Genomic DNA, 24263 nt, shown 5'->3' on the forward strand with positions numbered 1-24263 from the left:
GTTAGTCTATGATTCCATTTCTCTCTGCAAAGATGGAGGTCAAGTTAGTCTATGATTCCATTTTTCTCTGCAAAGATGGAGGTCAAGTTAGTCTATGATTCCAATTCTCTCTGCAAAGATGGAGGTCAAGTTAGTCTATGATTCCAATTCTCTCTGCAAAGATGGAGGTCAAGTTAGTCTATGATTCCATTTCTCTCTGCAAAGATGGAGGTCAAGTTAGTCTATGATTCCATTTTTCTCTGCAAAGATGGAGGTCAAGTTAGTCTATGATTCCAATTCTCTCTGCAAAGATGGAGGTCAAGTTAGTCTATGATTCCATTTCGCTCTGCAAAGATGGAGGTCAAGTTAGTCTATGATTCCATTTTTCTCTGCAAAGATGGAGGTCAAGTTAGTCTATGATTCCAATTCTCTCTGCAAAGATGGAGGTCAAGTTAGTCTATGATTCTATTTCTCTCTGCAAAGATGGAAGTCAAGTTAGTCTATGATTCCATTTTTCGCTGCAAAGATGGAGGTCAAGTTAGTCTATGATTCCATTTCTCTCTGCAAAGATGGAGGTCAAGTTAGTCTATGATTCCATTTCTCTCTGCAAAGATGGAGGTCAAGTTAGTCTATGATTCCAATTCTCTCTGCAAAGATGGAGGTCAAGTTAGTCTATGATTCCAATTCTCTCTGCAAAGATGGAGGTCAAGTTAGTCTATGATTCCATTTCTCTCTGCAAAGATGGAGGTCAAGTTAGTCTATGATTCCATTTTTCTCTGCAAAGATGGAGGTCAAGTTAGTCTATGATTCCAATTCTCTCTGCAAAGATGGAGGTCAAGTTAGTCTATGATTCCAATTCTCTCTGCAAAGATGGAGGTCAAGTTAGTCTATGATTCCAATTCTCTCTGCAAAGATGGAGGTCAAGTTAGTCTATGATTCCAATTCTCTCTGCAAAGATGGAGGTCAAGTTAGTCTATGATTCCATTTCTCTCTGCAAAGATGGAGGTCAAGTTAGTCTATGATTCCAATTCTCTCTGCAAAGATGGAGGTCAAGTTAGTCTATGATTCCATTTTTCTTTGCAAAGATGAAGGTCAAGCTAGTCTAATTAGTGTTTAATATCGCTGAATGATGAACGAGTAGTAAAAGTAAAACCTACCGGAAATTACTTTTGTTTTGTAACATCAGAAGTATTTTAAAGGTTTCTTAACACTTTGTGTTAGTGTAAACATTGCTATTTTTATCATTGAAAAATGAAATTAACTTTATTATTATTGCTAGTATTTTAATAAAACATTCTTCTTACCTTTTAAATGCATTGTTGGAAAGCCACTGCTAACCGGAACAATAAGGGCATTTGCGCAAAAAAAGGAAAATGAAAATATAATACATTTTATTAGATGAATTGAATATTTTTCTAACAAAACTAATAGAGAAATAGGTAAATAGTATAAATTTCAAAAGAGCAGAAAATATCAAAAGAATTAAGATAAAAACATATCACTCGTACCATCGACAATTAGACTATGTCTAGTAATATCAGTGCATCCAAATCTACCACCTTGTACAGGCAAACAGCCTCGGCCTGTTTATTATCATTGCAACTCCTGTTTGATTTTTTGCATTTTTTCCAAATCCTCTTGAAAGTTGATAGTTTTAGTAGTAATTTGTGCCTCTCGATATAAGTTGATTGCTCTTGTTGCTGATTTTAGGGCATCACTCTTTCTTCCTATAAACAATAATAGGAGATTTTATTTAAATCATGCAAATATTTCCTACCCTGCGCATTCATTCAGTTGTTATTAAAAGTTGTTGTGAGGACTGAGATACACATTGCCATAGAGTGAACATTTAAAATTTTAATATAATCAGAATGTTTCATTGTAGATCAAAAGAATAGACAAAATAGCCAAAATACAATTTCCATTAGATGGTCTTGAAACTGCAGTCTTATTAAGAGTTATGTTTTCTTATGCATGGTCAGTGATGGAGAAGGTACAACTCCTGGTTTGAAAGTTATTGTAATAAGTAACAATGCTAGTTTTTGTTTTGAACACAGAAGAATTAGCAACTTGGAATGCATTTTTAAAAGCAAAACAATCAGCTATAATCTAGAGGGTTGCTTATGGTGAGTGAAAGTCTAACCAAGTTTGAGGCAGCATTCAGTGATATTTGCATAAATGTTAGCCTTTTCTTTTGCTGTCTCAGCTTTGGACAGCAGCTCTGACCAAAGTGATAGAGCTTCATCATCAGCATTCCTTCTTCCTTGACAATGAGCAAGAAGTAGGTGTATTGCCCCAAATCTGAAATAAAAGGATTGGAAGTTATGGGAGGCTAATAAGGTACAAATTCTCTATATAAAGTACTAATACTCTACAAAAGGTACTAATACTCTACATAAGGTACTAATACTCTATATAAGGTATTAATACTCTATATAAGGTAATAATACTCTACATGAGGGACTAATACTCTACATAAAGTACTAATACTCTACATAAGGTACTATTACTCTACATAAGGTACTAATACTCTACATGAGGTACTAATACTCTACATAAAGTACTAATACTTTACATAAGGTACTAATACTCTACATAAGGTACTAATACTCTACATAAGGTACTAATACTCTACATAAGGTACTAATACTCTACATAAGGTACTAATACTCTACATAAGGTACTAATACTCTATATTAGGTACTAATACTCTATATAAGGTACTAATACTCTACATAAGGTACTAATACTCTACATAAGGTACCAATACTCTATATAAGGTACTAATACTCTACATAAGGTACTAATACTCTACATATATATATATAGATATCATATTATACATGAAAGTAAAAATCAGTGCTAGCAAAAGATAAAAGAGTAAAACTACAAATGATTGAGATATTTGAGTAAAATACTCGTTTGAAAATCTTAAAGAAAAAGCGATAGAAGACATGTTATTTAAGATGTCGCGAGTCTATCTATATATATACCTATATGTAGTTTGTCTGATACAGCCTGATCAAGGCTATTTAAAGATGTTGAAAGTGGTATGTTTACTGCTTGAGGTTAGATGTCTCTCTCGTATCAGCCTAATTGTTGTGACAAACATCGCTTGAATTTTAAATTGTCCTTAACTTGGGTATTATTTAAAATATTACAAAAATGACACTAGACTTAATATTTGATTTATAATGCTATGCAAACCTTTCGGGCGTAAGAATCTGATCTTCTAGCAGCTCTTGGCATACTTCAATGAAGTCAGCAGCAAATGGTTCTCCGACAAAAGTAATGTCAGACCTGTTCTCCAAATATCTGTAGATTGCTTTGCAGCACTGGACATACTTTCTGTTTTGGAAGTGGGTGAGTGCTACGATAAACTCATCATCATCGACATTCAGGTCTACAATAAGTGAACCGGTTACAATTTTGTGGCAATTAAACAGTCAACTTCAGCTTTAAATCAATCTTTGCTTTTTGTATAATTTATTTTGTTTTGCAGAATAATTTACTGTATTTTCATATTTTACTGTAGAATATTCTACATACCCATGCTTTGTAAACCTTTCTTAAGGCCCATGGTAAATATTCTACATACCCATGCTTTGTTAACCTTTCTTAAGGCCCGTGGTAAATATTCTACATACCCATGCTTTGTAAACCTTTCTTAAGGCCCGTGGTAAATATTCTACATACCCATGCTTTGTAAACCTTTCTTAAGGCCCGTGATAAATATTCTACATACCCATGCTTTGTAAACCTTTCTTAAGGCCCGTGGTAAATATTCTACATACCCATGCTTTGTTAACCTTTCTTAAGGCCCTTGGTAAATATTCTACATACCCATGCTTTGTAAACCTTTCTTAAGGCCCGTGGTAAATATTCTACATACCCATGCTTTGTAAACCTTTCTTAAGGCCCGTGGTAAATATTCTACATACCCATGCTTTGTAAACCTTTCTTAAGGCCCGTGATAAATATTCTACATACCCATGCTTTGTTAACCTTTCTTAAGGCCCGTGGTAAATATTCTACATACCCATGCTTTGTTAACCTTTCTTAAGGCCTGTGGTAAATATTCTACATACCCATGCTTTGTTAACCTTTCTTAAGGCCCGTGGTAAATATTCTACATACCCATGCTTTGTAAACCTTTCTTAAGGCCCGTGGTAAATATTCTACATACCCATGCTTTGTAAACCTTTCTTAAGGCCCGTGATAAATATTCTACATACCCATGCTTTGTTAACCTTTCTTAAGGCCCTTGGTAAATATTCTACATACCCATGCTTTGTTAACCTTTCTTAAGGCCCGTGGTAAATATTCTACATACCCATGCTTTGTTAACCTTTCCTAAGGCCCGTGGTAAATATTCTACATACCCATGCTTTGTAAACCTTTCTTAAGGCCCGTGGTAAATATTCTACATACCCATGCTTTGTAAACCTTTCTTAAGGCCCGTGGTAAATATTCTACATACCCATGCTTTGTTAACCTTTCTTAAGGCCCGTGGTAAATATTCTACATACCCATGCTTTGTAAACCTTTCTTAAGGCCCGTGGTAAATATTCTACATACCCATGCTTTGTAAACCTTTTTCAAGGCCCATGGTAAATATTCTACATACCCATGCTTTGTTAACCTTTCTTAAGGCCCGTGGTACATATTCTACATACCCATGCTTTGTTAACCTTTCTTAAGGCCTGTGGTAAATATTCTACATACCCATGCTTTGTTAACCTTTCCCAAGGCCCGTGGTAAATATTCTACATACCCATGCTTTGTAAACCTTTCTCAAGGCCTGTGGTAAATATTCTACATACCCATGCTTTGTTAACCTTTCCTAAGGCCCGTGGCAAATATTCTACATACCCATGCTTTGTTAACCTTTCCTAAAGCCCGAGGCAAATATTCTACATACCCATGCTTTGTAAACCTTTCTTAAGGCCTGTGGCAAATATTCTACATACCCATGCTTTGTTAACCTTTCCTAAGGCCCGAGGCAAATATTCTACATACCCATGCTTTGTAAACCTTTCTTAAGGCCCGTGGTAAATATTCTACATACCCATGCTTTGTAAACCTTTCCCAAGGCCCGTGGTAAATATTCTACATACCCATGCTTTGTAAACCTTTCTTAAGGTTGCCCGTGGTAACATCTGCTCCAAAAACCAGCTGAGTGAGATTTGATACGAAGGGTAATACCACTTGCAATATCTTTATGTAGGCAGCTGCAAACAAAGATATTGACAATATGCTTTTGCAAATGACCCTTTTATATAGCAAATGACCCTTACATATAGCAAATGACATTTATATATATATATAACAAATGACCTTTATATATATAACAAATGACCCTTATATACATAGCAAATGACCCTTATATATAGATAATGACCCTTATATATAAAAAATGACCCTTACATATAGCAAATGACTCTTATATATAGCAAATGACCCTTATATATAGCAAATGATCCTTATATATAGCATATGACCCTTACATATAGCGAATGACCCTTACATATAGCGAATGACCCTTATATATAGCGAATGACCCTTATATATAGCAAATGACCCTTACATACAGCAAATGACCCTTACATACAGCAAATGACCCTTACATACAGCAAATGACCTTTACATATAGCAAATGACCCTTATATATAGCAAATGTCCCTTATATATAGTAAATGATCCTTACATATAGCAAATGACCCTTACATATAGCAAATGACCCTTATATACAACAAATGACCCTTATATATAGCAAATGACCCTAATATATAGCAAATGACCAATATACCTTCACCCAACATGAATGATATAGCAAACATAAAACTCTTAGTTAAAACTGTTCTGGACACGTGTGCAGCAGCAACCGTATTGAGGCACCAGGTTCCAATGTGTGTCTAGTATGGAAATTCACAACCTGTTCAATAATGATTGAAACTAAATGGTTTTTAGAATTGTAGGTTTAGACAAGCAGTCAGGCAGGAGTCATGAAGTGAAAGATAATACAATGTTGAAGTTGCTATCCAACCTTTTATTAGAGACAATTACCATAAAACCTCTAATTGAATGCCACCTCTAATTGAACGCCACCTCCAATTGGCCGCCACCCTGAGAGAAGGGTTGAAAAATAAACCGCAACTCTGACATTGTTTGATCTTTCCCAGCCCATATTTTTAGCTGATCAGTAAAAAAGTGTACACAAAATCATCTTAATAATGAACTGTTTATATCAATTACAGGTAATTCTCTCGTTGTCCAATTCCAAAGCTTTTCGTTTTTTTGTTAAAACTTTGAAAGCAACACCGTAGCAATAATCAATAACGGTCTCAGGCTAGTAGTAGCTCTCTGTTTAACAGTCTTCCTACTTCGAATTAGCCTACATATATAAAAAACCAGCTTAGATTTACGATGGTAGGTGGAACTTGAAAAGCAACGCTATAGAAATAACTACCAACTGTCTCACGCTAATGGTAGTTTCTTGTTTAACGCCGTCTCAATACTTGGAAGGACATGCATATGAAAACTGGTTCCAAGTTTTGGACCAAAGGTTATACGTTTAGCGAGCAAACCTTTAGCACTACATCCGTCCTAAATGCAGCACGTGAAAGTTTTGCTCTGCCGAAAAATTGTTTGGATGCTAATATTGACTGGTTCAGGAGTGCAGAAAAAGAATAGAAGCCAGAAGATTATTGTGGAAGGTATTGGAAAATTAGAAGATGTTCATTCCATAGAAAGCAACAATCAGAACGCAGCTATCCGAGCAAACAATGGAAATATTTTTGTGTTTTAAAAGCGTTATTTTTTTGTTTATGCATGTAATATAAGTGTGGTTCGTTTACGTCACTTGTTCACTTGAACATATATTTGTATCATTTGATGATTTTTGTTGTATAACTTATAAATATGCAAATTTATAGCATGTTATTTAATAGCATTTCGCGGCTATCTTAACACGGCTTACAATGGATCGATGCTCATAACTCCACTTCTATTGCACATAAAAAGCTAGTTTTGGCTGCAAGCTGTAGCAAACATATCAGTGAGTGCAATGAGCTTTTATGCAAGATTGCTAAACATAGATATAAATAAAAATATGCCTTCAACTTTAGAATGAAATAAAAATTTAATATGCCAACAAATTGCAAAGAAGGACACAAGGCTATAATATCATCGCAGGTCAATCGCAAGCAATAGATATCAACTGGTAGAGATATTTCTCTATTTCTTGATGCATATTTATTGAGATATCTTGGACAAGTTAGAGGTAAGTTAGCATATTTACTGCATTCAAAATGTTTAATATCGGCCCACCAGAAAAAGAGGGCAAAATATAGGCGACATTCACTTTGCCCGTAATAGGGCTAAACTTATCTCGCGAAAATTCTGACGAGCTATTTGAAAAATAGACCATCAGCCTCTATTTGAACGCCGCCTCCAATTGACCGCACGGAAGGGTAGAAAAATAGAGCGTCACGGCGTTCAATTAGAGGTATATTATTATAGAGGTACATTACGGTATGTATATTTTATTAGAGACAACTTTAAATATTTCTATGAGAGACAACTATATACATGTATACTTTTTCATTTTGCATTTAAATAAATGAAAACAAAATCCTATGATTTGTAGGATTATATAAAATATTAGGTAAAATAAGTTTTTTATTTGAGTGTTTTAACATTTGCAACAAAACACAAAATGTAATCTTTCATCTTGCGCTTTTTCGTAGAAGTTTTATCAACTTCCAAACAACCAACAACTGTGATATCTTGATATTGCAGCTGTTACAAATATATTGGTTCTTTTACACTACCTTCGTAGTCTTTGCTGCCAATGGTGAATGCTGACTTGTGTTTAGTAGACATGAGGCAGGTGGCACTGCGATTGGAAAGAGTAATTGCAGACGTTAGGCTATGCAAAAGGATCAAATACCTCGCTGACTCGGCAGAGAGCACATTCTTAGCTTTTCCATCAAATGCTGGCACTAAAGTAAATGAATAGTCTATAGTTGAAAGTAGATTTAGTGTTTCAGTAGCGCAATGGCTGGCTAAAATAGTCATACTGCTCATAGCTAAACCTGTTGTCATCCATCGAGTTATTCTCGACTAGTTCACTTACCACGAGGTCATATTTCAACAACATAAAGATATAAAATAGGTTTAATGATGATTTTCAATGAGTTTTCAAAGTTTCATTCAATTTTCAAAGTTACTTGATTTTCTCAGGTTCAAAAAGATTAGCAAAACTCTGAATGTTCAACGAAGGAAACAATGTAGGTATGTATGTACATAGGTATGTAGGTAGGTATTTAGGTAGGTATGTACGTAGGTATGTAGGTGAAACTGCTGAAACTATTAAAATCCTTTATTTTCACAGTTCTATTACACATAGAAAACTCTCATTTTAGTATCACATAAGTGGTGCCATTTAGTAGTGGTGCCATTACCGGCTGTAATCAGTAATCTGTTTTGAACAGTGGTTACATGTACCATGTTCTTGTTAAACACACGCTGAAAGATGATGAAAAATGGTAACATAGATAAGGGACAATGCAATGGGAACAACAGAGATAAGTTGAGATAGCAACATAGAAAAGGGACAATGCAATGGGAACAGCAGAGATGAGTTGAGATAGCAACATAGAAAAGGGACAATGCAATGGGAACAACAGAGATAAGTTGAGATAGCAACATAGATAAGGGACAATGCATTGGGAACAGCAGAGATAAGTTGAGATAGCAACATAGAAAAGGGACAATACAATGGGAACAACAGAGATAAGTTGAGATAGCAATATAGAAAAGGGACAATGCAATGGGAACAACAGAGATAAGTTGAGATAGCAACATAGATAAGGGACAATGCAATGGGAACAACAGAGATAAGTTGAGATAGCAACATAGAAAAGGGACAATGCAATGGGAACAACAGAGATAAGTTGAGATAGCAATATAGATAAGGGACAATGCATTGGGAACAGCAGAGATAAGTTGAGATAGCAACATAGAAAAGGGACAATACAATGGGAACAACAGAGATAAGTTGAGATAGCAACATAGAAAAGGGACAATGCATTGGGAACAGCAGAGATAAGTTGAGATAGCAACATAGAAAAGGGACAATGCATTGGGAACAGCAGAGATAAGTTGAAATAGCAACATAGAAAAGGGACAATACAATGGGAACAACAGAGATAAGTTGAGATAGCAATATAGAAAAGGGACAATGCAATGGGAACAACAGAGATAAGTTGAGATAGCAACATAGAAAAGGGACAATGCAATGGGAACAACAGAGATAAGTTGAGATAGCAACATAGAAAAGGGACAATGCAATGGGAACAACAGAGATGAGTTGAGATAGCAATATAGAAAAGGGACAATGCAATGGGAACAACAGAGATAAGTTGAGATAGCAACATAGAAAAGGGACAATGCAATGGGAACAACAGAGATAAGTTGAGATAGCAACATAGAAAAGGGACAATGCAATGGGAACAACAGAGATAAGTTGAGATAGCAACATAGAAAAGGGACAATGCAATGGGAACAACAGAGATAAGTTGAGATAGCAACATAGAAAAGGGACAATGCAATGGGAACAACAGAGATAAGTTGAGATAGCAACATAGAAAAGGGACAATGCAATGGGAACAACAGAGATAAGTTGAGATAGCAATATAGAAAAGGGACAATGCAATGGGAACAACAGAGATAAGTTGAGATAGCAACATAGAAAAGGGACAATGCAATGGGAACAACAGAGATAAGTTGAGATAGCAACATAGAAAAGGGACAATGCAATGGGAACAACAGAGATAAGTTGAGATAGCAACATAGAAAAGGGACAATGCAATGGGAACAACAGAGATAAGTTGAGATAGCAACATAGAAAAGGGACAATGCAATGGGAACAACAGAGATAAGTTGAGATAGCAACATAGAAAAGGGACAATGCAATGGGAACAACAGAGATAAGTTGAGATAGCAACATAGAAAAGGGACAATGCAATGGGAACAGCAGAGATAAGTTGAGATAGCAACATAGATAAGGGACAATGCAATGGGAACAGCAGAGATAAGTTGAGATAGCAATATAGAAAAGGGACAATGCAATGGGAACAACAGAGATAAGTTGAGATAGCAACATAGAAAAGGGACAATGCAATGGGAACAACAGAGATAAGTTGAGATAGCAACATAGATAAGGGACAATGCAATGGGAACAACAGAGATAAGTTGAGATAGCAACATAGAAAAGGGACAATGCAATGGGAACAACAGAGATAAGTTGAGATAGCAACATAGAAAAGGGACAATGCAATGGGAACAACAGAGATAAGTTGAGATAGCAACATAGAAAAGGGACAATGCAATGGGAACAACAGAGATAAGTTGAGATAGCAACATAGAAAAGGGACAATGCAATGGGAACAACAGAGATAAGTTGAGATAGCAACATAGATAAGGGACAATGCAATGGGAACAACAGAGATAAGTTGAGATAGCAACATAGAAAAGGGACAATGCAATGGGAACAACAGAGATAAGTTGAGATAGCAACATAGAAAAGGGACAATGCAATGGGAACAACAGAGATAAGTTGAGATAGCAACATAGAAAAGGGACAATGCAATGGGAACAACAGAGATAAGTTGAGATAGCAATATAGATAAGGGACAATGCAATGGGAACAACAGAGATAAGTTGAGATAGCAACATAGATAAGGGACAATGCAATGGGAACAACAGAGATAAGTTGAGATAGCAACATAGATAAGGGACAATGCAATGGGAACAACAGAGATAAGTTGAGATAGCAACATAGAAAAGGGACAATGCAATGGGAACAACAGAGATAAGTTGAGATAGCAACATAGAAAAGGGACAATGCAATGGGAACAACATAGATAAGTTGAGATAGCAACATAGAAAAGGGACAATGCAATGGGAACAACAGAGATAAGTTGAGATAGCAACATAGATAAGGGACAATGCAATGGGAACAACAGAGACAGGTTGAGATAGCAACATAGAAAAGAGACAATGCAATGGGAACAACAGAGATAAGTTGAGATAGCAACATAGAAAAGGGACAATGCAATGGGAACAACAGAGATAAGTTGAGATAGCAACATAGAAAAGGGACAATGCAATGGGAACAACAGAGATAAGTTGAGATAGCAATATAGAAAAGGGACAATGCAATGGGAACAACAGAGATAAGTTGAGATAGCAACATAGAAAAGGGACAATCCAATGGGAACAACAGAGATAAGTTGAGATAGCAACATAGAAAAGGGACAATGCAATGGGAACAACAGAGATAAGTTGAGATAGCAACATAGAAAAGGGACAATGCAATGGGAACAACAGAGATAAGTTGAGATAGCAATATAGATAAGGGACAATGCAATGGGAACAACAGAGATAAGTTGAGATAGCAATATAGAAAAGGGACAATGCAATGGGAACAACAGAGATAAGTTGAGATAGCAATATAGAAAAGGGACAATGCAATGGGAACAACAGAGATAAGTTGAGATAGCAATATAGAAAAGGGACAATGCAATGGGAACAACAGAGATAAGTTGAGATAGCAACATAGAAAAGGGACAATCCAATGGGAACAACAGAGATAAGTTGAGATAGCAACATAGAAAAGGGACAATGCAATGGGAACAACAGAGATAAGTTGAGATAGCAACATAGAAAAGGGACAATGCAATGGGAACAACAGAGATAAGTTGAGATAGCAACATAGATAAGGGACAATGCAATGGGAACAACAGAGATAAGTTGAGATAGCAACATAGAAAAGGGACAATGCAATGGGAACAACAGAGATAAGTTGAGATAGCAATATAGAAAAGGGACAATGCAATGGGAACAACAGAGATAAGTTGAGATAGCAACATAGAAAAGGGACAATGCAATGGGAACAACAGAGATAAGTTGAGATAGCAACATAGAAAAGAGACAATGCAATGGGAACAACAGAGACAGGTTGAGATAGCAATATAGAAAAGGGACAATGCAATGGGAACAACAGAGATAAGTTGAGATAGCAACATAGAAAAGGGACAATGCAATGGGAACAACAGAGATAAGTTGAGATAGCAACATAGAAAAGGGACAATGCAATGGGAACAACAGAGATAAGTTGAGATAGCAATATAGAAAAGGGACAATGCAATGGGAACAACAGAGATAAGTTGAGATAGCAACATAGAAAAGGGACAATGCAATGGGAACAACAGAGATAAGTTGAGATAGCAATATAGAAAAGGGACAATGCAATGGGAACAGCAGAGATAAGTTGAGATAGCAACATAGAAAAGGGACAATGCAATGGGAACAACAGAGATAAGTTGAGATAGCAACATAGAAAAGGGACAATGCAATGGGAACAACAGAGATAAGTTGAGATAGCAACATAGAAAAGGGACAATGCAATGGGAACAACAGAGATAAGTTGAGATAGCAACATAGAAAAGGGACAATGCAATGGGAACAACAGAGATAAGTTGAGATAGCAACATAGAAAAGGGACAATGCAATGGGAACAACAGAGATAAGTTGAGATAGCAACATAGAAAAGGGACAATGCAATGGGAACAACAGAGATAAGTTGAGATAGCAACATAGAAAAGGGACAATGCAATGGGAACAACAGAGATAAGTTGAGATAGCAATATAGAAAAGGGACAATCCAATGGGAACAACAGAGATAAGTTGAGATAGCAACATAGAAAAGGGCTTGAAAAAAGGTGAATAGAAAACAAGAGTAGAAAGGCAAGAAATTATGTGAATAAGATTAGGGAATACAAAAGTTAATATTCTGATACAACAAAGGTGTAAGCAGCATACCATAAAAACTGTTTAGCATATAACATAGCTAAATCAATCCAAGTTATCCTATGAGATGCTACAAAGTAAATGAAAGCTACACCTAAACAAGCTGGTATCTACACATTTGTAGACAGTTTATATCTTAACAATGTAGAGTGATACATATACTTAGTTAAAACTAGATTGAACTAGATAGAACTGGTTTGTATATTCAGCAAATTCCTTGGTTGACTGCGAAACCAACTGATCAAATACTGAGAACTTTTGTCTACACAAGTAATGTCTGTTTGCTGTAGCATCTGTTACCTGTAAAGTTATGCTGAAAAATGTTGATCAAGGCAGTGCAGTAAAATGCCTCAAAACCTACCGTAATCACCCAAGTAAAATGTTTATATATATATATGTCTCAAAGTTGGTCGTATGTGTATTCGTGGTTTTGATTATCCAGCTATAGCTATTAAAATCTTGATATTAAAATTCCGCGTTTAGATGGATTTGAACTCACGACGAATGCATTGAAAAGTTTTTCAACCGGATGCTCTACCACCAAGCTAGAACGGCATATGGATCAAAGATGTATTCATATACCTCATACCCGATTGGCATGCTAATTATTTTAGCCTTGCGATTACACGTTACAATGTTATTTATCTCGAACTTAAAATTTGGCGATTTGTGTACTGATTATGTATGTTATTAAAATATATATGTCGCTGAACTTACCAGGGCGAGTTATCCGTATCCGTTATACGGTATATCCGGTATTCAATAGAATAAAAACGCAATGATCGTTTCGCAATGATAACTTATTTTTGCGAAATAAGTTTTATTTTGTTCTAGCCTGAAGCATTAAAACGGGAAATAGCCACATACATGCGTACACCCGCAGTTAGAGCCTATATTTATGATCTTGGGTTATGAAAAATTCCATAGCAACCACCGATACGGGTATAGTTAAATGGCAATTCTGGCTTTATGATTGGTCAGACACAAAAATAAACAAGACTATGTGAAAGAGCAGGGTTAAATGCACTATAGACCACTGTTTACTAAAATAGTGACGTGAGTCATATAATAGCGTAAGCACACTATAACACGCTATTGTGAACAATGCAATTACCGCACGATTGTACATTCTGATGGCTGGGTCACATAATTTAAATACAAATCAATTATCTCTCAAAAGACTTCTTTATTACCCGGGCAACGCCGGGTACAGCTAGTTCAAGTATAATAACTTTTTCAAACTTTTTATGTTGAAACTTGGGACAAAAAAAGGGAGCATCAAACTTGAGTAATTACGGTAGATGTATCATCGCGTCTTACCGATATAGACAAATCGCTCAATTGGTTCTGGAGTTGGAAGGTTGGGGGGAGTTTTGGGTTTTGGCTTTTGCTGCTTTACCCGCTGTTTTCTCCATGTGTTTGAAAATCCACTCGAGCCTGTGCTAGAGCTTACATCGCTAGTAGCACCTCCTCTCTGCACTCTACTTCCTCTTCCTTCCGCTCCTCTGGGAATGTGGAAGTAAACCGATTTCCTGCGACAATAAGTCAACTTGCTGCCAATACAGTCCAACAAATATTTATACATCCTGATAAGTTGGTTTACTACCTTTGAATACCAACTAATTAAAACTCAATAAAGGTGAAGCAGTTAAAAACTGAAAAAGATATCTTGCAGTAGTTGTAGAGGCAAGGGTGGTCATCAGTAATGTGCTGGTGTCGAAATCTGGTACAGCGCGGTTGCATTCTCAAGCATTTTTGGTTGACGCCAATTTGACTGTCACATAACCAGGTGATTTGTAATGTCTGCATCTCCGAGTGTTGTTACTCAATGTAACGTCAATTCAATCAAAATTCAGCCTCATAACCACTCATAACTACTCATACCTACTCATAACCACTCATAACTACTCATAACTACTCATAACCACTCATAACTACTCATAACTACTCATAACTACTCATAACTACTCATAACAAATGACCAACATTGTTTGCACTTGCACAGTCATAGTATATTACAAAAGTTTGCTACTAAATTACTTGAAGCCTCGATGAACAGCCACAGTTTCATGTTTTGCAGAAATATATCAAAGGTGTTTTTAATAAAAATGATCAAAAATTTATAATGAGCTCAAAGCTGAAGTTTTACGTGGATAAGAGGGAAAGGATTTAGTACCGGACACTTTCAGACCAAGACTGTCTCCTTAGAATCTCCTTACATTACGACACGACGCTATAGCCAGTACATATATGATATGTATATATGATTAGCAATAGCGGATTAAAATTACATCTTGCAAGCACTTGTAAGTGGTATCAATCCTAAGCTGAGTTCACACCAGCCGGATCTCTGAACGATTTTATGGGATCTATTGGCTCGTTTTTTTGGTTCACACTAGGCCGAGTTTAGACCGAAAGCGGGCAATTTTGCCAGATTTTATTTGCAGGGTTAGATAACTTTAGCTGATATATTTTTAGTGAGTCATGCTTTGCATTTTGTTGACTGTTTTCTACGATGTTCCTCATGGACCCTTTTAGCAAGTTTACTAAGTACTTTGCACTGCTCAGCTTATTGCAAATAATGCCCAAGGGAAGAGTTTCTTTTGCTAACAACATCTCAGCTCATCACTAGTAATGGATAACTGAAGTAGAATCCGATAAGTGGCGCCAATTCAGGAAAAAGGATCGCAGCCAAAGAATGAGCGATGGTAGTTTCACTTTTATTGCTTTATTTATGTCGTATTTTGTTCTTGTATTAGCAATAATATATTTACTGACATAAAACTGCTCATACAACTATATGCACTATATTTGTTGTATATTGTATTAACGATAGTGTTGTTTACCCGGAACACGGCCGACAAGGGCTTTTGTTAGTTTTATCCATGTCAGAGTGAGTTTTTACCCAGAAGTGAATGTATATATAACGGGCCTGAATTGTAGAGAGACCAGTTGGTGTTTGAAAGTTCGTGTGATAAATACACATCATTCAGTCGCAACAATTAGTCTTGTTTCTCCACCCAGATTACTCGGAGGTTACTTGTGCACGACCCTATATCGGTTTAAGGATACGGAACCAGGCTGTGTCCTTAAACAGATACCCGCTAAGCTAAAATGACCTCGCTAAGGCTCGTGTTAGATTAGCGAGGTGGTGACCCAGAAGACATAAGTGGACTTGACAGTTATCAAAATCAATAGTAAATGTACCGGTAGTAATGAACCGGGAGCAGCTTTAACTCATTCGCACCCAGGCGCGAGTTAACTCGCATATTTATAATGTTGCTAAACACCCAACGCGAGTTAACTCGCGTCAGAAATCTACCGACTCCTTGCGTCGTTATTTTCATCTTATGAAAAATAATTTTTGATTAGTTAAAAAGAAAAAATTCTGGCCATTGAGACAAATTTTAAATTATGTCTCTATGACGTCCCTGGCAAAAGTTATAACCAAATTAGTACACCCATCTCAATATCTACCAAAACCGGAAATCACCGTGCAGACTTGAAATTTTATCGATTGCGATAATTTTTTTTCAACTCCAGAAGTGAATATGCAGGTTCAGAAGTGGTAAGACAATGAAAGACTGCATAAACTAAAGTGAAACATTATTTTTAATGTTTCAAAGTTTTTATCAACTTTTAATTTTGCCAAATTGAATCGTTATGCTCAAATAAAAATGCAATCTTTAGGCTGCCAGCCGCAGTCAGTCTAACGTTATCTTTCAGTTTCGATAGGATCGTATGGATTCTTAGAGCTGTCTATGAAGTCTGAAAAGTCAAGAACAGAGCTGTTGAACATATTTTTATTATTTGAAACATTTTCATGACATTTTCTTTGAGTTATATTGGCATATATAGATTTGCTATGCTTTTGTTAGAATGATGATACTTGTGAGGAAAAGTTAGAGTTTCATGATTTTCATGTTCATGACTAACTGCATATGTATCAATAATACTTATAACTATGTATTGTATGTAATAAATAAGTAATTTCAGTCCAACTTTGTATATTTTGCAACTTTAATGGTGCAAATCTAACGTTGTTTCAGCAAATGACAATTTTTTCAAAATTGCAGTTTTCCTGAAACTACCTTCTTTGAGGCACGAATCTACATAAAAGGGATATGAGTTGTCTATATAAATATAATATAATTTGAAAGATGAGACCTGGCTGGTTCTTGTGAAATTTGAATGAGTAAATTATTTCCAGTCTGTCTCCTGAAGTTGTAATTTGAATCACAACAACTTCCTGAAAAATTAGCGGTATCTGGGGCTAAACACCTAGAAATTAGTCGGGTGCGAATGAGTTAAAATTAGTTGCGTAGAAACATTACATAACTATACAGAGCAAGATCTTCCGCTAACATTCTGCTGCAACTCTTAAGGTCCAAACACAATCTTATCGCGAGCATCATGAAGAGGACGGAGATATCGCTAGCGTGTGCCTAAACACACTTGAGCAATTCACTAGCAAACGATATAATGGCGCGCTCACAAACTGCCAATAAAATTTCGTGTCATTAGTTTCTTCGGAGTTGTTAATAAATTTAGGTAAGTCAATATGGCGACGTCTAAGCAATAACGTAAACAACTTCCGCTCTCGTTATTAAACCTATCTCACTTTCAAAGATTGTACACTGCCTACACTACAAGAAGACAAGAAAAAATGATTGTTGCATTTTTAACTGTAATATTTTACGATTTTTGTATATATTTTGAAGTAGTTTTTATATTTAATATATTAAATATTTACCATTCTCAAGATGGTCAACCTGCGCAACGATTGACTCCAAATGTTGGTTTTCTACTGGGATCTTTTGTAATTTTTGTTTGCTATGGTGTACAGGACTGGGAGTGCTTTTATTAAATTTATGAACAATTCAGTGTTGGTTCTGAAGATGTTTCAATCGTAATAAAATAGCAAATAGTCGCTGCTGTACGTTGGTGAACATCGATAAGAAATAATTACCCGCATAAAATTGGATTCTGGTAAAAACCAACCTATCGAAATGCATCTTGCTAGCGATAAAGTTGTGTAGACTAAAGTCTAGCGTTATCGGTCTGCATGAGCTCGCTGAGCGAGTTCTAGCACAGATTAGCGCCACGCAGCACGATATCGTGCTAAATATCGCCTAGTGTGTTTTCACCTTAAAGCATTGAATGCTTTACATCCTTGCCAACGTTTAAGGCTATTATATCTATTATATCTATTGTATCTATTATATCTATTATATCTATTGTATCTATTATATCTATTATATCTATTGTATCTATTATATCTATTGTATCTATTATATCTATTGTATCTATTATATCTATTGTATCTATTATATCTATTATATCTATTGTATCTATTATATCTATTATATCTATTGTATCTATTATATCTATTGTATCTATTGTATCTATTATATCTATTGTATCTATTATATCTATTGTATCTATTATATCTATTGTATCTATTATATCTATTGTATCTATTATATCTATTGTATCTATTGTATCTATTATATCTATTATATCTATTATATCTACTGTATTTATTATATCTATTGTATCTATTGTATTTATTATATCTATTATATCTATTGTATCTATTATATCTATTATATCTATTGTATCTATTATATTTATTGTATCTATTATATCTATTGTATCTATTATATCTATTGTATCTATTATATCTATTGTATCTATTATATCTATTGTATCTATTATATCTATTATATCTATTATATCTATTATATCTATTGTATCTATTATATCTATTATATCTATTATATCTATTATATCTATTGTATCTATTATATCTATTATATCTATTATATCTATTGTATCTATTATATCTATTATATCTATTATATCTATTATATCTATTGTATCTATTATATCTATTGTATCTATTATATCTATTGTATCTATTATATCTATTGTATCTATTGTATCTATTGCATCTATTATATCTATTGTATTATATCTATTGTATCTATTATATCTATTGTATCTATTATATCTATTGTATCTATTATATTTATTGTATCTATTATATCTAATGTATCTATTATATCTATTGTATCTATTATATCTATTGTATCTATTATATCTATTGTATCTATTGTATTTATTATATCTATTGTATCTATTATATCTATTGTATCTATTATATCTATTGTATCTATTGTATCTATTATATCTATTGTATTTATTATATCTATTTCATCTATTATCACTTTATTATTTTAGAGTCTTACACATAATTTGGTTTCTTTAATACAAATAAATTTTTATTTTATTTTCCTCGAATATTTAGTACAAATGATTTTATGTTTTGGTGCCATGAAATAAATTAAATGCATTCTCATGCACTATCAGTGCTAGCAGTAAATTACCTACAATAATTTTTGGAACAAATTAACTTTGAGGTTTGGCTTAAACCTTATTTTCTGTTGTAGAAAGGTTTATGGAACAAAAATATCTCGTCAGTCATTTTTTAGGAGACGGAATAAGTGATGAGGGTTTATTGCACCTGTACTCGGTGTGTAGGTTAGCCTTTCTCTCTTTGAGCTTCCGTAGAGCGACATTATTATCTGGAAGGGGTGAGTTGCTGCCCACTGGAGTTTTCCTATCGAATGTCCATGTGTCTTTCTTCTTGATAACTACAGGGATATCTGGCAACTTCACCGGTTCTATAAGAATAGAACCAATTCACCAGTTCACCACTATAAGTTCTATAAGTGGCAGAAAGTCTGAGCTTTTAAAGATTAAAGGTAAGTATCAGATATTTGGCATCAGTTTGTACATCTCATGTACAGTTTATCTTGTATGACACTTGCTGAGTACAAGCCCATTGGCCTTGACCTCAAGCCAGGGCCTTGAGGTCAGCAGAGATTTACATTTTACACTTTACAGGAAAGGGTAGTCTCAACTAGGAACAATTCATGCCAGAAGCTAATTTACATAAGACTGCTGATTGGTAATCTAACCTTCCTATGAGCCATATAAGAAACTTCTGTACTTGAGTCATTTAAGTACTTCCTAAGTACTTCCTGAGTATTTACTTCCAATTTACTCAGAACAACTTGTCAACAATTCCTAGAACTTTGATTAATGTTTTCATGAAATCAGTCAATAAATATAGAGTTTAGCACTAACCAGGAGATGGGGTAGTACTTTCAGGAGTTTCGAGTCGCGTAGATATTGTGGAAACGACTCCAATTTTTTCTCGAGTGTCTGTAGTTATAGTGGTATTGCCATATGATACGTTAGATCCCGTAGGCATCATCTCTTCCAGTCTGTTTATGGTGCCTGAAAAAACATGGTGTCAATCTAACTGAGAGTCATTGAAACATCGGAACTAGTTTAAAGAAATTAAAACTGTAAAGTGTTTAAATGTAAATGTGAAGTAATTAGCAAGTAACGGCTAAATATACATGTAGTTTGTTTTGTTACGATTACAATGAAAAATTACTTGGTATACAATTTTAGGATTTTAGTTCGTTTCAGTGTTGGTATCATAAGGAGAAAATAACGTATAAATTTAGAGTGGGATAGACATCCATAGTAATTATCTAATGCAATCACTGCCTGTTACAAATCATCATCATTAAAAAACAGTAACAAAACAATATGTTAACCTTAGTAACTATAGTTACCTACAATACAATGCACTACGAGAAGAATTCTTACCTTCAAAACAGACGAGTAATATAAACGCTTAATCTAGCTTATATGAATTTTGCTAACTAAAAACATACTTGAAAGTTTTCATATGGATTTTAGTAATCTTTTAACTAAAAGTTTATCACACCGGTTTGCGAACTCTTTTTATTATAATGGATGACGCCTAACTGAGATATAATCGCCAAATTTTAATTTCGAGAAAGATTATTCTTGATATCGTTTGCAGAAAAAAAATTAGCCCTAGTACGGCGAAGACGAAAAAGCATCGCGTTTCATAGAGTTAATAAAGTTTCAATTAATACGTCATTTTGAGTGTGAGAATAGAAAGGATGTATATGTTATGTAGAAAGAGCGATAAACTTTAAGAGCTTCCATGGTCTTGTGGATAAAGCGCTGGATTACAAAACTGCATTCGCAATCTTCGTGAGGTCAAGCCGTAGATATAATAAACCTTAGATTGGCGAATAGCTATCATTACAGTAGAGCAAAAGTGAGGCATATACCGTAAAACCTCTATTTGAACGCCACCTCTATTTGAACGCCACTCTCCAATCGAACGCTACTTCCATTAATCTTTCCGAGCCCATAATATCAACTGATCAGTAGAAAAATGTACACAAAATCGTATTAATAATGAATTGTTTATATCAATAACAGTTAATTCAGTTAATTAACTCATGTACCAGTTTCTTTCTTTTGCAGCCTCAGAAACCTTATAAAATTGCAAAAATTGTTGCAATTTTCTAGCATAAATCTAAACAATACAGCCAACTAGGCACTGAAATTACACTCTCTAAGAACTAATAATACTCCTGTAAAGCATTGATAATAGTACTTTAAAGTACTGATAACACACATTTAAAGTACTGATAATAGCCTCTTTTCATTCCGGATAAAGGCCTCAGCGCTGTTCATATCAAGAAAGAGGGCCCACTCACACTCGTCTTACCATCAGAAGAAAAGTTCTTGGCCATGTCACAGAAGCAGTCAACAAACTCTGTTACCAAACTCATGACGTTTGACTGTATTTCATCCTCATTGCCTTCTTGGAGAGCAAACATACTCAGAGGGTCCGTATAACGTACAAGATTCTGGTATCTAGTAAACAAAGACTTTTTGTAGGATTTCTCCGTCTGTTCCCGCTGGAGGACAGCAGTTCTAACAGGTGCCAACTCTTTGTACATTTTCATGTCTCCTGTATAAATGAATGAATCAGCATTCATAACATATACGATGCATGAACATTCATAAATGACACCTGCAATAAGTGTCGAATTTAGGCATGCCACACGCGCTGAACTATATACAACATATTAAATGCTAGCATCTCATTTACATGATTAGCTAGTAAGTCACCTGTGATAAATGTCATATTGTGTAAAAGAGTGATGATGCCCTGTCTGATTAGGTGCTTGTCACTGACTGCCAACTTTAAAAGCTCTTTGGGTGTCTTGAGGCACTCGAGAGGAATTGTACTGAACTCTTTTTTCTCAGTATCATCAATGAAGTTAGCCATGGCAAGTCCGGATGGCGTGGCACCGATCGTGAACCATGCAATTGATCGGATGTTCAATGATAACAGGCTAGTTTCCCCTAGATTAATTATTTTCATTGCAAGCAAAGCCAAGGTGTTTCTGAAGTATGCCTTAATTCCAGCAGTCTCCTTTTCGATTATTATAAACAAGGAGATCGGTTCAAAAGGTGAAAGGTCTTTTCCGGCTAATTTATGGTGCCCTACCAGGACATAATTGCATGGAGATGGACCTTGAAGTTCAAAGCATTCATTTATGAGTCCAGCTAGAAACCCTCTCATTCTCTCTGTCACTTCACCAAACATGAGGCTGGTGGTTGCCATCACATTTTCCTCGGCAGCAATATGTCTCTTGCTCGGTGACTTCTGTTTCAGCAAGGTCTGTGCAGATGGGAACTCTCTGAAAGAGTCTTTGATGTTTTTAAAGTCTGCTGAGCAAATGTCTCGAATTTCTTGCAACTCTTTGATATGAGAGGCAGTTTTCTTTTGATGAGCAAAAAGGTGACAGTTGGTTGACTTGAGTTTTAATATTCTTCTCATAGCGGTCTCTTCAAACTTTGTCAGGGAGTCTAATATTCTGGCATATAAGTCTGGTCGCTGATTTACACACTTTTTCTGCAAAAAGGTAAACTTTAATAATTAATTAAAGCCCATTATTGCTGATTGAGAATATTAAAAATATTTTTTAATAAGCAAAACTAAATAAACAATTATATTTAGGGCGTTAAACATACACAACTGATACCACAACAATGATCCATTTTGATGCGAAATCTTGATTATTGAAAACTTTTTTATACAGTTAATATTCTTCGATAGGTACTTTCATTTGATTTACTATGTTTCTTTTTCTGCCACTAAGTGCAGTGACTGCAGTAGAAGTGCTGTGACTGCAGTAGAAGTGCAGTGACTGCAGTAGAAGTGCTGTGACTGCAGTAGAAGTGCTGTGATTGCAGTAGAAGTGCAGTGACTGCAGTAGAAGTGCTGTGATTGCAGTAGAAGTGCAGTGACTGCAGTAGAAGTGCAGTGACTGCAGTAGAAGTGCAGTGACTGCAGTAGAAGTGCAGTGACTGCAGTAAAAAGCCAGGCCAAGGGAAGTTGTTACGACCAGCCGGCCGTAGTGAGACCAAGAGGATGGCTCGGCCCCTCCGAGTTGCTAGGAACTCTGACCGGCACTGTCGAACTGAGGTCAGAGGAGACAGGATTGACCTTCAACCCGGCCAGAAGTACAGCCGACTGGCCACTGCCCGGTAAATACAGCCGGGTTGACCAATGAGACAGCAGATAAAAGACCGACCTGTTGTTGAGCCGGCGACTAAATAAACTGACTTGCTACCGCGTCGACGTTTTCGGAAAAAAGGTGGAACCAGCGATGACGATATATAACGAGCCCAGCGAAAAGTGGTCGGCTGAACATGGGAAATATCTACAGCCATGTTAACACTCAACCAACGAGTTATACCTGCAGCGATGTTAACAGTACAAGAAAGTAGACACTCAACCAACGAGTTATATCTGCAGCGATGTTAACAGTATAAGAAAGTAGACACTCAACCAACGAGTTATACCTGCAGCCATGTTAACAGTATAAGAAAGTAAACACTCAACCAACGAGTTATACCTGTAGCTATGTTAACAGTATAAGAAAGTAGACACTCAACCAACGAGTTATACTGGCAGCTATGTTAACAGTACAAGAAAGTAGACACTCAACCAACGAGTTATACCTGCAGCCATGTTAACACTCAACCAACGAGTTATACCTGCAGCTATGTTGACAGTATAAGAAAGTAGACACTCAATCAACGAGTTATACCTGCAGCCATGTTAACAGTATAAGAAAGTAGACACTCAACCAGCGAGTTATATCTGCAGCCATGTTAACAGTATATGGAACATGATAAGTTGATAAAACAGACTACTAAAACTAAAGGTATAACCAAAGGCTGTAACAAACCAGACAGGCGTTGTAAAGGCCGGAGGTCCTCAACAAGTTGTGAATGTTGAGAGTACCAACTGCTGAAAGCTGATAGACATCTGCCAGAGCAGTCAGGTGCTGAACTTCCTCGTCAAGGGGCATCTCACTTTTGCCTGTCGCCTGTTTTTTACAACATTGTCTACATTTAAACACTGGCCAAGCTGGTAAATCTTTTATTTGTGAAAGAATATTTATATAACGCTATGGATTCAATCGCAT

General features: G+C 35.6%; 1 protein-coding gene across 1 annotated transcript in view; it reads right to left on the bottom strand.

The window, feature by feature from the left end:
* Positions 1-1366: 1366 nt before the first annotated feature.
* Positions 1367-24263, bottom strand: part of LOC137397281 (uncharacterized) — a 47002-nt gene continuing 24105 nt past the window's right edge. Inside the window, exons 6-15 of the mRNA XM_068083570.1 lie at positions 24024-24183; positions 21892-22681; positions 21485-21730; positions 20008-20160; positions 19382-19541; positions 14176-14387; positions 7812-7982; positions 3187-3382; positions 2123-2280; positions 1367-1706 (exon numbers count right to left, since the gene is read on the bottom strand). Coding sequence (XP_067939671.1) covers positions 1573-1706; positions 2123-2280; positions 3187-3382; positions 7812-7982; positions 14176-14387; positions 19382-19541; positions 20008-20160; positions 21485-21730; positions 21892-22681; positions 24024-24183 — 2380 coding nt within the window. The 3' untranslated portion in view covers positions 1367-1572. The remainder of the gene's footprint in view (positions 1707-2122; positions 2281-3186; positions 3383-7811; positions 7983-14175; positions 14388-19381; positions 19542-20007; positions 20161-21484; positions 21731-21891; positions 22682-24023; positions 24184-24263) is intronic.

Source organism: Watersipora subatra, chromosome 5 (assembly GCF_963576615.1).
Source record: "Watersipora subatra chromosome 5, tzWatSuba1.1, whole genome shotgun sequence".
Lineage (NCBI taxonomy): Eukaryota > Metazoa > Bryozoa > Gymnolaemata > Cheilostomatida > Watersiporidae > Watersipora > Watersipora subatra.